A 16,216-nucleotide genomic window follows, 5' to 3' on the forward strand; every position below is an offset into this window, starting at 1 on the left:
AGGTCATCCAATCATGTCATAGTAGAAACTTGACGGAAAGTTGTGAAATTTATTAATTTTTCAATCTTACCGAGATGACTATGATTTAATTTATATTGACATCTTATACAGTCATAGATTTAAGTTCATATTGTTATACATATACATCTGAATGCTACAGAAAAAATTCGGTTGTTGTATGACTTTTCGTTCAATAGATATCTTTGCCACAAATTTCCTCATATTTTTAACCCTGAAATTGTCGCCATGCCAACCGAATATCCGGTTTTCCCCTGCACTGCATTTTACCATCTACTGCAACAAAAAGATGACAAAATCTGAAAACAAGGTACTACACGGTTAGTGTTTTAAAATAGCCCAGACAATAGCCTTAAGCAGCAGGTGGATGGAGAACTTTTTGCATGATCAATTGTGGAAAAGTACGCTTTCAAGTACATCGGAAATTGTAGAAGTACGCCATGGCGACCTGAAACTTGAATTCTTTCTACAAGTGTAGAATTTTAAGTTTCTTAAATAAAGGGCCAATATGAGCATCATAACTACTTCCTGATATAATACGCACAAATATTTCTATTAAATGTATTGAAAAAAGCACCTTACTCGACTCGCTCAAAACACATACCATACCTGCAAGTTGTCCGACAAAATTGAATATAGATTTCTAAAGGTCTAGTACACAAAATTGAATATAGATTTCTAAAGGTTAAGTACACTCTCTACTCACTAACTGGTTGTACCTATTTCTGTTTCACAAACGTATAGCCTAAGGTTCGATTATATGCTGCGTTGCAAACCAGTGAAGTACTTGTAGAATCGATTACAACTCAATCTTTATCTTCACGGCAGTTTCATGCGTCAGGTTGAATCTAGAAAGCCGGTATTTCTTTTCTTGGTTTATTGTGATCAACATCATCATCAAGAGTCAACAGTGTCTGGAAACATCATTACAAAGGAAAATGTTGCAGCTGTCATGTTTATGAGCATATGTATAATTTTTTGTGAAAAATAGCAACAATACCAACAAGAGATGATCATGTAGTGGTAGGCTGGTAGAATAGTAGTTCATTATCACAGTAACTAAGGAGGTGCATCAAATCGGTTTTAAAAAATATTCAATGTAATAAATGGTGTTTTTGTAGCTCTCATTTCTATGGTCATATAAATTTTGCAGCCCTATCTGCCACCTTATAACTTAATTTAAATGGCGAACATGACACAAGCTGTTATTTTCCAGTTTGATCGGCCTTTGAGAAGCTAAATAGATTATTGTTTTCAAATTCGCTTCAAATTCGTTTAAATTTAATTTTGATATTACTTGTTTTGATTTTAATTTTCAAAAATTTGGTTCTGATTTTGTTTTTTGTTTAAAAATTTCGTTCATTTGTTTTCGTTTTGATGTTTTATAAAATCAATTGTCATTTTGGAGTTTTACGTTTGTGGTCTACTTTTTCGATTCAAAATAAATTAACACCCATTTCTGTTTTCCAACCTTTGATCTCCCTGTGTGGTCACTTTCACATCTTGTTCGAAACCGCAAAACAAGAAGTTGTTATATTCATGGGCATTTCCAAAGTTATGAATACCTTTGTACGAGAACTGACCACCGAAAACCATTCATAGATGTACTTGCAGGCCATAGTTATGTTATACCAGTGTAACCTTGCTTGTCAGAAGTCGTTTTCGTAAATTACTTTTAAAGGCGTTAGATGGAATTTACGGAATGCAGGATATGGTAATATGGAATCACTGAACGAATAAAAAAGTATGGGAAAATAAGATGGACTGCTGCACTTTCCCGTAAGAAATATTTTTCTTCAGTACGCAAGCTAAATATCAAGTTTGACCGAGAGTAAAATAAAACTCCTTCGCCCGAAGACCAACGCACAGACCACCTTCGTTGGAGGGACAGTGCGTAGACGTGCTAAGTGTAGATCTATAAGAACAAACATTGTATTTGATATTTACGAAGCATGAACTTGGAAAGTGTATGATATCGACAGATGACATCTCTTAGAAAAATATTTCGGGGCACTTACTGCCATACGTATACTATGACTTATTCGCACTATTTGTGTTTACATGTATATGTTTGCGACAAACATTTAAGCTACGGTTATTTGTTTTTATTTGATGTGATTCGGAACGTAAATTCTCCATACTGCTAGATTTCCCGTCCTACTTATCTAGATAGCCACGCACATGGGTGCACCATGTTGTTCTGTTCATGCGAGAGTCGTAACAAATAAGTGTTTTTGTTGATCACGAAAAGTGTCTGTAGTGTCACTGGAAATGAGCGACGACCCTTATTATCTGTACTGCCAATGTATTCGTCATAGTTTTTATTGTTCTATGATTCTATGTTTCCATGGTTTTGGTAATACTACCTAATCTTTTTAGGGGCCTCGTTACAAGGGTGATATGTCGACGATACGTTATATCCGCGCGAAACCAGTTAGCATAATAGCGAAATTCCGTTCTCCAGCTTCATGGAGAGCATCAATGGCGCCGTTGAACGTACGCTCGCTGGGCTCAAAACAAATCACTGCCAGATGTATGCTTGCCATGATCCTACCATTTCTGAGAGACTGTGTCTCACGTCCTAATTTCTCATGTGGCATCATTTGTAATATGAGTTTTCATCATGCTGTATCATAAGCCAGAGACAGGCCACGATTATATTCGGGTAGTTTTAAAAAATTCAAAAACAAACATCATCACGTGCTGTCTACAGTCTCAATGGACGATGGGAACGGAGACATGGAAACTTGCAAGAGTAAACACTTGTAATGGACAGTATCTTCCTCTGGAAAGAAACGATGGGTAAATTGGCATCTGATTTGGAAAAAAGAAGACTAACGTAAAGTTTTATCTGTGCATGGAGGTAGACGCGAGACTATTCGAAATAGAATGTTAGCTGGGAAATTTAGCCCATTGATCATAGTACTAGTACTCATAGTACTAATGACCACCTGATAGATAAAATGATCAATCATAGACTACACGTAGACAGTAGTGAGTTTTATCACAATTTTCTACGAAATGTTGTTCATCTTTTTGATGTTCTATTTTCAATACATGTTGTACCTCATATTAAGTACCTTACCAGAATCTCTGTAGTGTATATCATGGAGGACGGATTAATTAATTCAATAATATTAAAGGGCCAGTCGACCAAACTGTTACACTTTAGCTGGGCGAGGATAGCCATCAGTTTACAATTTTAAGGTTACAAGCATTTACGACCCATATTCTTATGCAATTGAATTTTTGAAAATGCTTATAAAAATGTCCGTGTCCAGCGTCAATAAAAAAACATTGTCTAAGGAGAAAAGTAAAAAAGAAAGTTTTTATTTGCTATTGTCTAATCGCTTTTCTAGCATTCTAATATAAATATATTCATCGTTTGTTTTATTCCTTAGAATTATTTATTGAGCACAAGAAGTATTCGTTGAAAAAAGAGGAGGGGTGGGATGAGCATTTCATAATTTACACTCACTACTTCTTTTCAAAGCAAATTCGTAAATTTATAAACAGATATATAGGCCGTCTGATGTCTCTTCGTTCCAATGGCAATGCGATTCAGGAACTTGCTTGATAGCAATGCATTTTAGGAGTCAAATGGATAACCTAACCAATCAATTCCGGGTAAACACTGTCAGTTTTTTTTTTCAGGATCATGTATGTAAATCAGCAAGAGTATGTGTACAAGCTTACCATGAATGTGAAAAACAGGCCAAAAGCTGACAAGAAGTGCCATACATCGTGGTGATCATAGAAATCGAATAGAAGACAGTCACGATTTCCTTCGCGGGATTCTGCTGGGGTTTTCTGTATAAGGAAAAGACATGTATCATCAACATCGAAGTAAAATACACATCAAAACCACGAATATAAACAGCAATATCATGATGCGCCTGATGTTATATGCATCCAGTATTTATAATGATAATTATGCATGGTAGTAAATATAGACATAGTTGTACAAACAGTACGTATACATTTCAATAAATACTAACCTCCCACTTGGTTAATCCCTGGACGAAGAAGTATAATGCTGGCACCCAGGAGGCAATAGTAAGGACGATAAACAGAATAGTTCGTATTGACTTGGGAAGAATTCTCTCACCCTTTTTAAACTGAAATTGAATACAAAATGGCATGTCGTCAATCATAAAAATAATTGCTGCGAACAATGGTATATTTCAGGTTTAGGTATTCGCGGTTCCATGCTATCTTGTGTTGAAATGCCAATTCATGCTGGCTAGGTGTTAAAACGTGAAGAATTTATATACTGCTGTGATAATATAACCAATATGAGAAAAGGAAGCTATTTACCTTCATAACCATGTAAAATACCGTATACAACATGGAATTTACCAAAAAGATCAACAACATATATGTTGCGAAAAATTTAGGTCGAACGATTGCGCCAGTCAGTGCACTGAAACATGAAAATATTAAAGGCAAGTTATTTTGGATGTTTTAATTATGACGAGTCAGTAATCTTCTGAAAGTACCCTGATTCGTGTTTTCGGTCGATGTAATCGCGTCGACGTAATCGCCACCTTTCACTCAAATAGAAGTGATAACAGATTAATACATCCTCAACTCTCTTTTATGTGGTGACACTTTCCGCTGATATTTTACCTACAATGTCCATTTCTTATGAAGAATTAAAGCAAATTGCCTTTGAAACTTACATCACCACATTGATTACTATTCCGAGACCGAGTAGTACAGATCGAGCCTAAAAACAAAAAGACAAATAAGGGAAGCCAGTATGAGTGATTGAGTAATGCAAACCATTGAAAGAAAACCGCTATTACAGTGGCCCGCTTGAACACTTACTTGAGGGAAGTGTACTTCCATTCCATATTACGACTTAGCCAGGTCTAGATCTGCGCGCGCAAGCCTGAGAAAACTTCGTTACATCAGATGATTGTAATTCAAAATAGACACACCCAAAAAGCATCTCCTGGAAAAGACGCAAACTTTCCCCTTTAATTTGTTACGATTTAAATAACATTAACCAAGAGGTATTTGTTTGGTCGCTACCATAAAAACATTCCCCAAGTCTTGTCTACCCGGAGCTTTTGTATCATGAGAAATCTGTGCAATCCATAATGGGGAACGCCATTCGCATCATTTAATAATAACTAGAAAATAAAGTAGACGGGCACCGCTCAAGCTAGTTTCATCTGTTATTTGCATTTAATGTGATGAAAATTGACAATAAACATTTCTTTCATTTACTTCCGTTTGGAAACTTGTAATACTATAGAAATACCTTCACTCAGTTCAAACTCCAGCTGTAATTACTTTTTTCATAAAATAAATCAAATATTTGAAATCAACATCTCAAACGTTAAGAAGTGGAGTTAACACCCATTATTTTCGATTTAGTAAACCCCACTGTATCGGAGGCGATGAATGTAATAATTCCATTTACTGTGCGAGGGTGTATTTTGATCGCAGGTTAAAAGTGCACAGACTGAGTAACTGTTATGCATTTGTAGGAGCTGATATCTTATTTAAATGTATAGATCTCTCTCCCGTGACAAAGTACTCACCTGATACTTTGGTTCGCAGCAGTTTCGCACTTCCTCCAATGACTTTGCCAAAGCGTCTGTGTGCAGAGGTGAAAGTAGCGTTGCGTCACACAGTAGCCGGTTTTTAACATCTATATTTGGAATTATCTCGTATCTTTGATTAACGTGACATTTCACATTGTGAATTGTCGTGGCAAGACTACCGACCGTGATTTCTTCATATTTCAAGTACCTTGACAGTTAGGTTTATATGTTCTACAGAACACACACATAATGAAAATGTGAACAGAGATAAGGCATCGGCCATTTATGGATACAAATGAGTAAACGCGGAAAGAGATGAGACGTGTACAAATGAAAGGATGTTTTTTCCGATTTAATTATTAAGTTTAACTAGTTTTTCTCTAAACTGTGTATACCCTCTGCGCTAGGGAAGTTCGACTTACCACAACTGATCCCATCCACGTAGTATATCTTGGCAGACAGTACTAGGGTTACAACAATGTAAAATACAGTGAAGATAATCCAAAACAACAGAGTCTCAAATACCTGAAAAAAAATAATGCTATAGTTTGTAATGAAACAAGAGAAAATACAACTTCGACAAATTTTCTCTGTGCCAAAAATTTCTTAATCAAATTCGTAACAATTATTCGATATTTTTATGTATGATAAATATACAGAGAAACCACTATTTATTGCTTAACCACACAAATCTAGTTTCATATTCTTTCATGGCTTTTACAGGTTTAGGAATATATAACTAACATCTTCCTACAATTTTCGCGAAGCTCAGAATTCCTTTAGAATTAAATGTTTGACATCTCTTGTACCGAGATGCGCATAGTATTCCACCGGGGACGAGCGTTTTGTATTGTATCAGAGGTATCACATAAAAATCACACAGTCAAAACGAACAAAACTAATGCTAAAACTTAATCTGGACTGTATCCAATCCACCAAAGCAGAGAAAAAGAAATACTTACCACTCCAATGACAGTGACAAATATGACAAGAGCAAGACATGTATAGCTGACATGTGCAGATGACGTGATGTCCGAATTCCTTCCCTGGTAAAGCTTCAAGGTACTTAGACCAACCATAATGTACATGTAAGATGTATCTAGAGTTTGAAAACCATAATGATCGAAAACCTAGTACGATTTTACAAAGTTATGTTTTCAATCTTCCTCCCTCTATTAGTCAGTGTTAATAGGCCACTAACGTTAAGTACTGCTCAATTCTTTTGTTCAAGGAAAAAACAATGTATTGCTTTGGGTACAGTTACATACATTATAACCTGCCGAACTTGACTTAGATTTGCAGATAAGACAAAAAATAAACTTATACTATACGATTGTTTCTTCGTGTTCTAATTGATCTTGGCAGCATTACCACCGTAACACTGACCACCTTGTATTTTTAAGCAATTGTTATCAGTATAAACCGAGAATTTTACGGTCATTTGATATTTTGAAGTAAAAAATTACCAAATGGCAGAACTGTCGTAATACAAAACTAAGGCGAATGAAGAGAAAGGAATATCAGACCAAAATTGCGAAACGATAATTCTATTTCTTAAAATTTTGTAAAAGGTGGAGCAAAGGATGTCGTGTTTGTGCCGTGTTCAGTATATATAACAACTATTATCAAGCCAAACACATGGAAGATTGAACGAAAATGAGGCTGCCTGACTAAACTTTCAAGGCATAATCATTCACAGGTATCATTTCTTATTACGTGTACCACAGTTTACTTGTATCGGGGCGCGCTCGTACCATCGGTGTATGTATTGAATTGAAAATACCGAAGAAACTATGCCATAATCTTATGTTGTTGAGCACTTGTTACCATTAATACTTTTTCTTGTGAACGAACAGTATCATGTAAGCGATGCGAAAGTGGTCCTATGCATGATGTATTACTTCGAAGAGAAATATCCAACAGCTTGGAAGATTTCAAAGACGGATGTTATGACAAAGTTATGACAAAGTTCACTGTACATTTTAATATATTTAGATCACAGTGTTATCCTTTATTTTTCCTCCCTATTCCGCCATCTCTGACAGGCTCTAGCTTCAAATCTTTCGCAAAATAATAATAGTTCAACTGTGTTTCGCTCTTGCTTATATATTTCTACCGTGTTTTGAAATAATTTAGTGTAGACCCTAAAAGTTGCACATGGATAGCTATTTACCGTGTTCATTTCGGGCGTTTATGCAGCGAAAGCTTGTACGATACCTCTTGAGCGAATACAAGAGCTTTAGACCCGTAAACATGTAAATAACTTTACGTAATCAGAGCTTTGGGTGTGGTAAAAGAAGTTCATGAGAAGTCAAAATCATCATAGTACATCAAACCTGATTACAAAGATAGGAAAATGTAAATCAGCCAAATTTCAGACGTCGAATCGCGTCGTACTGGACTTGTTTTACTTTTAAATTTATGTAATGATGACAGAACCCTATGGCCTGAGTGCAAGCGCTTCGGACCCGGGGTATTTGCTCTTTGGCTTGCGGTGTATTCTGCTGTCCAACCCCTTGCTATACGCTCGTATGGAGGCGACGCAAAATATATCCCAAGTACTTCATTTTTTCCATTTTTTACCTTTGGGTTATATTCCGTGTCGCCACAGCACGAGTACGTTAAGCTTACATTGTCCCTCAAATGGGGGGAGGGGGATGTTTTATTCTCATCTAAATTTCAGCTACTTCGCCAGCCCTATCTATGCTGTTAATGCTATGCAAACGAAACTTACCGAACTGGAAGTTACCATGGGTTGGACACACGTGGTAACAAGCGCTATGAATTCCCTCCATGATCAAGGCGATACCAAGGGCGTAAAATATGCCAAAGTATCTTGGCAGACCTAGTTTCTGTAATAAAGCAGTTCAATGGCTTATGTCATTGTTGAAGGCCCTTGGGACCTATGCGACTTTGAAACGAGAGCTTTGTTGGTACCATGCTTGCTCCAAATAAGAAAACACATAATATACTGAAACCAGTTTGGATCGCAAGCATTTGGGGAAAGATTGGTTGTCCCCTAAATTGTAGAAAATAGGAATAAATGCTGTCCATATTCGTTTGTGTGTGAATCCCCTACAGCAAGAAAAAAGATATTGTATTAAAACATCACCTGTTCGGCATCTTTGTACTTCTCCTTATACGCTCGTTCTTCTATTTGAGTTATTACCATGAATAACATACCAAGGAAGATGTAACCGACATTACTGAAGATATTGTTGAAAGAGCTGGCGGAGAAATATCAAGAACACCTTACATTTACCGACAAAAGCCTACATGAATATTTTGGTTGTAGCTGTACGTATTGATAAAATCTAATGCAAATGTTGCCATTGTTTTTCTAAACACTAGCATTCTAAGCGGTATCAAAGAATTGACCCAGATTCTGGAACAAAATGCCAGCAATACTCTGGAGAAATGTTGGAGTCCGAAAGTGCGTATTCAAGTCCATATGCCTTAGTTGAAATAAATATCACCGATTCACCCTTACTGAACATAGACTAAAGAGCCAATTGTCGTCAACAAAAACGGCTGCTTATTTTTCTTACATGGGAAGAATAATACAATATCGTTATGCTATACTAGTTAACAAGCGACCAACTCAACTCTTAATCATAACCAATAATAATATTAAGGTGGAGCTGCATGATGCTAACACAGTTTTTTCAAAGGAATATTTCTCATTGAAGATGACGAGGAGACCCCTCACTATATATATTTTCAAAAAGAAGAGAATCAAAAGTTTAGCAGGGTGTAATAGTTTACTCGGAGGATAATGAAGGTGCGTATTTGGGGTAAAAATCCTCAATTTGGGGATCAATGACAAAAATTCATTTACGTCAAAAACTTTATACTATTTTCTCGATTGTAATAACTCATTTAATACAAATTTCTTTTGCATTATCTATCCTCATTCTAATACGGGTTGAAAGACTGAAACTCAAAAAAGTCATTAGAAACAAAAAAAAGCAAAATTGAAATGCCACTTATTCAACATGTAAGAAGTTTATTGCCAAACAAAATAGTCGTTTTTATATGGTATTTGGAGAACATGATGTTAACATTTCAGAAAATTTGATCCAGCCAAGTGGAGTTAGATTCTTTGGAAATCTTGAAATTGGGAGAAAAGAGAAGCCAGGAAATCAAGTTATTTGCATACATTCGCATAAATTTACACTTCCTTAACACGCAACTTACGACTGCCTGACAAACTAAAAGGTGAACACAATGATTATTATAGTCTTAGGTTAACAAATTAAATAAAATCGAATGAATATTTGCAAAAAATAATTTTGAGCAAAATACGCTGTGTTTGGTGCAGCGCCCCTTAAATAAAGCTGACACTATATTATACTGTTATCTGTATATTATTCAAATTGTATGGTTACCTAACCAATGCATTATACTTTTATCGTATAGTGTACTTAGTGTTTTTATGAGCTAAACTATTGAATGCATGAGGTTGTTTTGGTTTGATAGCAAACGTTTGAGAAACACAGAAAATGAAATCCTACTGAGAGAAAGAGATAAGCACCATGTTTAAAAGACAAAGTAAGACCAACCTCAGCGCAAACAGAGAGTTTGCACAAAGGAAGTTGTAGTAGCAGACATCTTCATTACCATTACCATGGAATTTCTATGATAAAAGATAGAAAATAATAACAAAAATAATAATAAAATAAACGGTCATCTGATTATCATTATTTGAATAATAATAGGTACGATTTTCACGAAAATTTCAGTAGTATTTTTGGCTGAAAGAATAAAAATGACGTCTGTTATTGAACTTACAAAGCGTCTAATACAGGGTACGATTTCGCTACCCCAGCTCGTCCAGTCGGGAAAGCTCGGGAAATTGCAAAAACATGATGGACGATAGCTCGTATAACATAACGATCATCAAAACTTGATTGATACTGTATTTGACATATATCATTATATGGCCCAATAAAATATTTACCCAACTATCCGAAAGTGATATGAAAATTACGTTCGCGAACCTAGGATCAACTATCGGTCAACATTCTCAGTGTAACCTCATATGCTCGCTCAGAGACTTCCCCTTGATGAAAGAAAATCTTTGATACTGTCGAACATTTCAGTTGCTTTAGCATTATAGGAACTTGAAAGTTGCATAACTTTCAAATTCTTTTATTTCGAGGGATAATTTTGATGATATAGCGTGCACTTTATTCCCTTTGTGACGGTTAAACTTTCTCTCTCCATTAGAAAGTCCAACTTCTATTTGCTTGCCGAGGTATCCTGTCTTGGCAGCTTGATGCTCTCCGAAAGCCCTGACATCGTCATGCCCAGCCTTAAAGCCATGAAATCACTCGAATGCCTCGACGATATTAACTGACCATCAAATCTATTCCGATTGATGTTACGCTTTCTCTAGTCGTTTAGATGTCGTTTTCTTCATGAATCCACTATTCACGTACATCTTCTCTCAGAGTAAATTCTTACGTTCGCTTTGACATTCAATACTGGCATTCCCACCTATTTTGTATTGCTTTTATCGATTACCGCCGCCGGACTTTGAGATATTTTAGGTAACAAAATCAATACAAAGTTGCACTGGACAAAGCCAAAGTATGTCCTGCAGTGGAAACGCAGACGATGAGACGTCGCATACGCACTGCTGTCATGTTTATGTTAAAGATTAGGCTTCTGAAATCAAAATTATCATTTGTTTTAGCAACATGGCTTTGTACGGTCGTTCTTGCACATATTAACATTTCAGTATTTTATGTTGCATTTTCACTATGCTCAAAAGCAAAATTATCTTGTCACTGCGACTGTGTGAGTTTGGTGTGTAGCTCAGCATGTCTTAATCCGAATCTGTCCAAAACATTATGCATATGGTACGCATAAAGTGATTTTCTCCAACAATGCATTCTAAGGATAATGGACAGGCTGTTGCAAACCTTAAATAAATTCATTTGAAATTACGGTTAAGTCGCCTGCACGTCTTGATGGTATGGTGGTTTTAGGGGGCCGTCATTATTTACGGCCCGAAGGGTGGGGGTCGGAGGAATTTCATCGAAAACCCCGAAATTTCGAGTAACCCCCTGTCAACCATGATTAATTTGAGTAACTCCCTTCTCTAACACATAAATTTTGACTGACTCCTCTAGAAAAGTTAAATATCAATACAGTTATTTGTAAACATGTACAAATATAAAGCAATAGTAAAGACCTTAGATTATCATTGGTTATCTCATGACGGTTGTAAAAGGTAAAGCCTAAGAAATGAAATCCAAAGTCACAACAAAATAAAAATATGAAAGCTCACGCTATACCCAGAATCCAACCATATGGTATTGCTTAATTTGGATGGGTATCATGACGGGGTTTTCACTAGGATATCTGACTGGGCAGAATTTGAAAGCACAGGGGATAAGATGAGAGGCTAAGATGGGAAAGTGTCAGAGAGGAATGTCCCCTATCTTGCGTGCTAAAATTTGAGAAATCGATGAGAGCAATGGTGCAGTTTTGTGCAATGTGAGAGGTGTTTTTGATTTTCTTTTCACTAAATATTGTTAGAACACCCAAGGGGGACAGCAAGAGAGGGGTTCCCCCGCTCACATCGAAAATTATAAGGAATTCATGTGTGCAATGGTACAATATTAAAGGTTTTTTCAATTTTCTTAGAAAAACTGGTTGAAAACTCCACGGGAGAGAGAGCAAAGGGGGTGTCCCTCTCGCATGGAAATTTTTGAGAAACTTAAGTGTTCAATGGTGCAAATTGAGAGGTGATTCAATTTTATTTAGCATCAAAAGTTGAGTAAGCCCCTTCTTTCTCTCTACATATTCAGCAACTGCCGTTTAGCATTCAATTTTTTAGTGACCCCACTCACATACATACATACATACATACATACATACACACATACATACAGACAGACAGACTTACAGACAGATAGACAGATAGACCAATATACTTCATTAATATATTAACACATGAAATATACACAGCTCAAATCTCACACCTAATACACTGGCTATGGGCACATGTTTATCTGCCAAACTGATGTTAGTAACTTAAATTATTAAATTTGCAACGTGCAGCAAAACTATTCAGACGCTATTATACCGCACAATTTTTTACGGAAAGCACTTTTGATTGGTAGTACTTTATTTTGAAAGTAGTAGTAGTAGTAGTAGTAGTAGTAGTAGTAGTAGTAGTAGTAGTAGTAGTAGTAGTAGTAGTAGTAGTTGTTGTTGTTGTTGTTGTTGTTTGTGTTGTTTGTGTTGTCGTGGTATGTGTTTGTGTATGTGTGTGTGTGTTTGTGTGTGTGTGTGTGCTGTTTACTGTTTATGTAGTTAACACTCACAATTTGATAAGCCAACACAACTTTCAATACCGGTATCAAGTAGAAGATGGCAATTGGAATCAAATGCAACCAATACAACTTATATTTCTTGTACTGTTCTTCATCAGGTTTCTTCGACAAATCAGCCACAGAAAGAGGCAACTGAAAGAAAGTTTTTTATGATTATAAAATACTTTGTACTCTTTATATTTCCCCAAGGGTAGGCGTATATGGTCAATGTTGCAGCTGTATAATAACCTCATATTATGTGATAGAATAATCTTACTAATGCAAAAATCGTTCAAATAATGCGAGAGCACAATTTAAAAGGAGTTCATTAGAACTAGGTTTAAATCATTAACCATTATCCGTAGACTATCAAATAATTATCGCTCGTTTTCCCCTCTTTTCGAACACCTTGATAAATCCACCACTTTTAAGTGAAATACTTTTTAATTCTTACCTGCGACTTATTGTCATCACTTCGTCCCCCCTCTTCTCTCATCTCAACGGGATCTGCTCTACCTAAGTGACAGAGGACAAAATTTCCATTCTTAATTACCAGACTTTTCATCCGTCTCTCCTAGTCTGTCCCTCTGTTTCATATATATATATATATATATATATATATATATATATATATATATATATATATATATATATATATATATATATATATATATATATATATATATAAAATGGTTTGCTTGTCAATACTGGCAAAGTATAGTGCTCAATGCATTTCTGCAGGGCGGTAATACCTGCAACACAATATAAACAGTCCCATACTCACTCCTGATGATTGCTTAGCGCATGAAACAGCCTGTAGAGTGACAACAACAAGTGTCTAGATAGTATATATATATATATATATATATATATATATATATATATATATATATATATATATATATATATATATATATATATATATTCAATAAATATGAGAACACATCAAGTATGTTTGGCACCTATCACTCGAGTTTCACGCATGCACGCTATCGTCAGATAGGTAAATTTTATTGTATGAAATTTGCTTCAGGTGCTTATATTTAAGTGTCAGATTGGGTCTAACCATTTGGTGAGGTGGGTTGGATTGAAAATTGGCAAGTAAAATTTGTTTTCGTGCCGGCACTTGGAGACCAACTCGGAACGCGTGTTTAAAAGGCAGGACTTATCTTCATTGATTATGAATAGCTTCTCTGTAAGACAAAGGTTGCATTTCTTTGACACATTTGGGTAACTACTTGCTTTCGATAGGATTGACCATGATATATTAAATGGTTTGTCTTGAGATTTCAAGTGACACACATATTTTGACAATTCTATGCTATTGGCGTATGCCTTACTTTGGAAAGATTGGACATGATTTGCATAGCGTATTTTAAATGTGTTGTCAGTTAGACCGATGTAATGTTTCGCCTCATTTGCATCGCTTGTAACAGTAGCTTTATAGATTATAAATTTAGACTGACAAGCCCCCTGCAGTGGGCAATTGGTCTTGATGCGGCATTTACATAAGTCAATGAGTTTTTTATCATTGCGCTGGGTGACCCGTTTGTTGTGTGATTTTATAATACTGTCCATGTTCTGTATGCAGCTGTAGCTTAATTTGACTGTTTTTCTGTTGAGAACTTATTGTAATTTACAATCTTTTGGGAAATGTTTCTCAAGGAGACGGAAGAAGAGAAGGCCACAAAATGACGATAGTGGTGATGTAGCACTATGAGAAGTGTCTGATCGCGCGCGATGTCTACGTGTACACTTATTCGAAATGACACGATTATACGTTTTAATGCTACGCAACCAATATAGAGATTATATATAAAAGGGAAGGAAGTACACTTGGTTGTATGTAACATCTTTCTTTAACAAATAAAAGGTGTGACGTTCGACGACTTTGACAAACTGCTCTGTTTCTGTATCCCGACGACCTTACGCTGACCGTTCCATGTAGGGAGAGAGTGAACTGTAACACTTTAACATCACTTTGCCTATGATCAACTAACTACAACTTTGACCAAATCCTATAACAAATATAATATCTTATAGCGAAGTAACAAGGCTTTAAAACCTAGTTATGTTATGACTCAAAGGTCACTTTAAACTTAGATACAATTGATTTGCAATGTGGTATATCACCGTTTGCAACAGGTCAATAATTGTGACTTCCTTTCTACTCTGATTCATGTTTTGCTCAAAATTGAGTTTTTGGTATATTTTTTCGGGAAAGTGAAATGCATCTTTTGTGAAAATTCTAAGACTAGTAAAACGGTCAATATAACTCATGTTGCTATAGAGGCGTAACTTGAGTTACGCCAATTTTGCACGAGAAAGTCAGTGAGCGAAGGGCGTAACTCCCTACTTACGCCTGTTTTGCACGGGCAAAATTTCAAAACATCAAAAAGTACAATTTTTTTTCATGCAGATCTAGATACCATTCATTGATATGTAACAAAAACAGAAAATCGACCTATGCATAGAGGAAGGAACATAAGGTAAGTTACGCCCTCATTATGAGGTACTTCCTTTTTTGCCCAAAATGCTAATGCAAGACAGGCGTAACATTTTTACAATTCACATAAAAATGACTTCAGAATCACAACGTCGTCATGTACGACCAGTGCTTTGCTGAGTGGTCACGTTTTGCACAAATTCCAATTTTCGACATGATGGCTTGTTAGCGATGAATTCAAACATACTCAAGAACACAACAAAAAAACTGAAGAGAAAGTATTTGTCATTACCTTTCCGACACCTTTTGTGTCCCTCGAGTTCACGATAACCATCCTCCCCCTCTTTATTATCCCTAAAGATAATTCAGAAAGAATTCAACTAGACTGATTTGAAGCATATTACATACATGCATACATACATACACACATATATACACACATACATAAGTACGTACGTACGTGCGTGCGTGCGTGCGTGCGTACGTACGTACGTACGTACATACATACATACATACATACATACATACATACATACATACATACATACATACATACATACATACATACATACATACATACATACATACATACATACATACATACATACATACATACATACATACATAGAGGTAGACAGACATACATACATAGATACATACATACATACATACATACATACATACATACATACATACATACATACATACATACATACATACATACATACATACATACATACATACATACATACATAGAGGTAGACAGACAGACAGGCATGCACGCCCACCCACCCATCCATCCATCCACGCATGCACACACTTACTTACTTACTTACTTACTTACTTACTTACTTACTTACTTACTTACTTAC

At 35.9% G+C, this 16,216-nt stretch overlaps 1 protein-coding gene across 1 annotated transcript in view; it reads right to left on the reverse strand.

The window, feature by feature from the left end:
• Positions 1-667: 667 nt before the first annotated feature.
• The window catches only part of LOC139127022 (SID1 transmembrane family member 1-like), a 52,069-nt gene continuing 36,520 nt past the window's right edge, over positions 668-16,216 (reverse strand). Inside the window, exons 11-24 of the mRNA XM_070692951.1 lie at positions 15,637-15,698; positions 13,353-13,414; positions 12,911-13,051; positions 10,136-10,209; positions 8,686-8,800; positions 8,308-8,425; positions 6,536-6,672; positions 5,996-6,098; positions 5,571-5,626; positions 4,701-4,747; positions 4,336-4,441; positions 4,017-4,136; positions 3,715-3,828; positions 668-932 (exon numbers count right to left, since the gene is read on the reverse strand). Coding sequence (XP_070549052.1) covers positions 867-932; positions 3,715-3,828; positions 4,017-4,136; positions 4,336-4,441; positions 4,701-4,747; positions 5,571-5,626; positions 5,996-6,098; positions 6,536-6,672; positions 8,308-8,425; positions 8,686-8,800; positions 10,136-10,209; positions 12,911-13,051; positions 13,353-13,414; positions 15,637-15,698 — 1,321 coding nt within the window. The 3' untranslated portion in view covers positions 668-866. The remainder of the gene's footprint in view (positions 933-3,714; positions 3,829-4,016; positions 4,137-4,335; positions 4,442-4,700; positions 4,748-5,570; positions 5,627-5,995; positions 6,099-6,535; positions 6,673-8,307; positions 8,426-8,685; positions 8,801-10,135; positions 10,210-12,910; positions 13,052-13,352; positions 13,415-15,636; positions 15,699-16,216) is intronic.

This window comes from Ptychodera flava, unplaced genomic scaffold, assembly GCF_041260155.1.
Source record: "Ptychodera flava strain L36383 unplaced genomic scaffold, AS_Pfla_20210202 Scaffold_28__1_contigs__length_4768798_pilon, whole genome shotgun sequence".
Lineage (NCBI taxonomy): Eukaryota > Metazoa > Hemichordata > Enteropneusta > Ptychoderidae > Ptychodera > Ptychodera flava.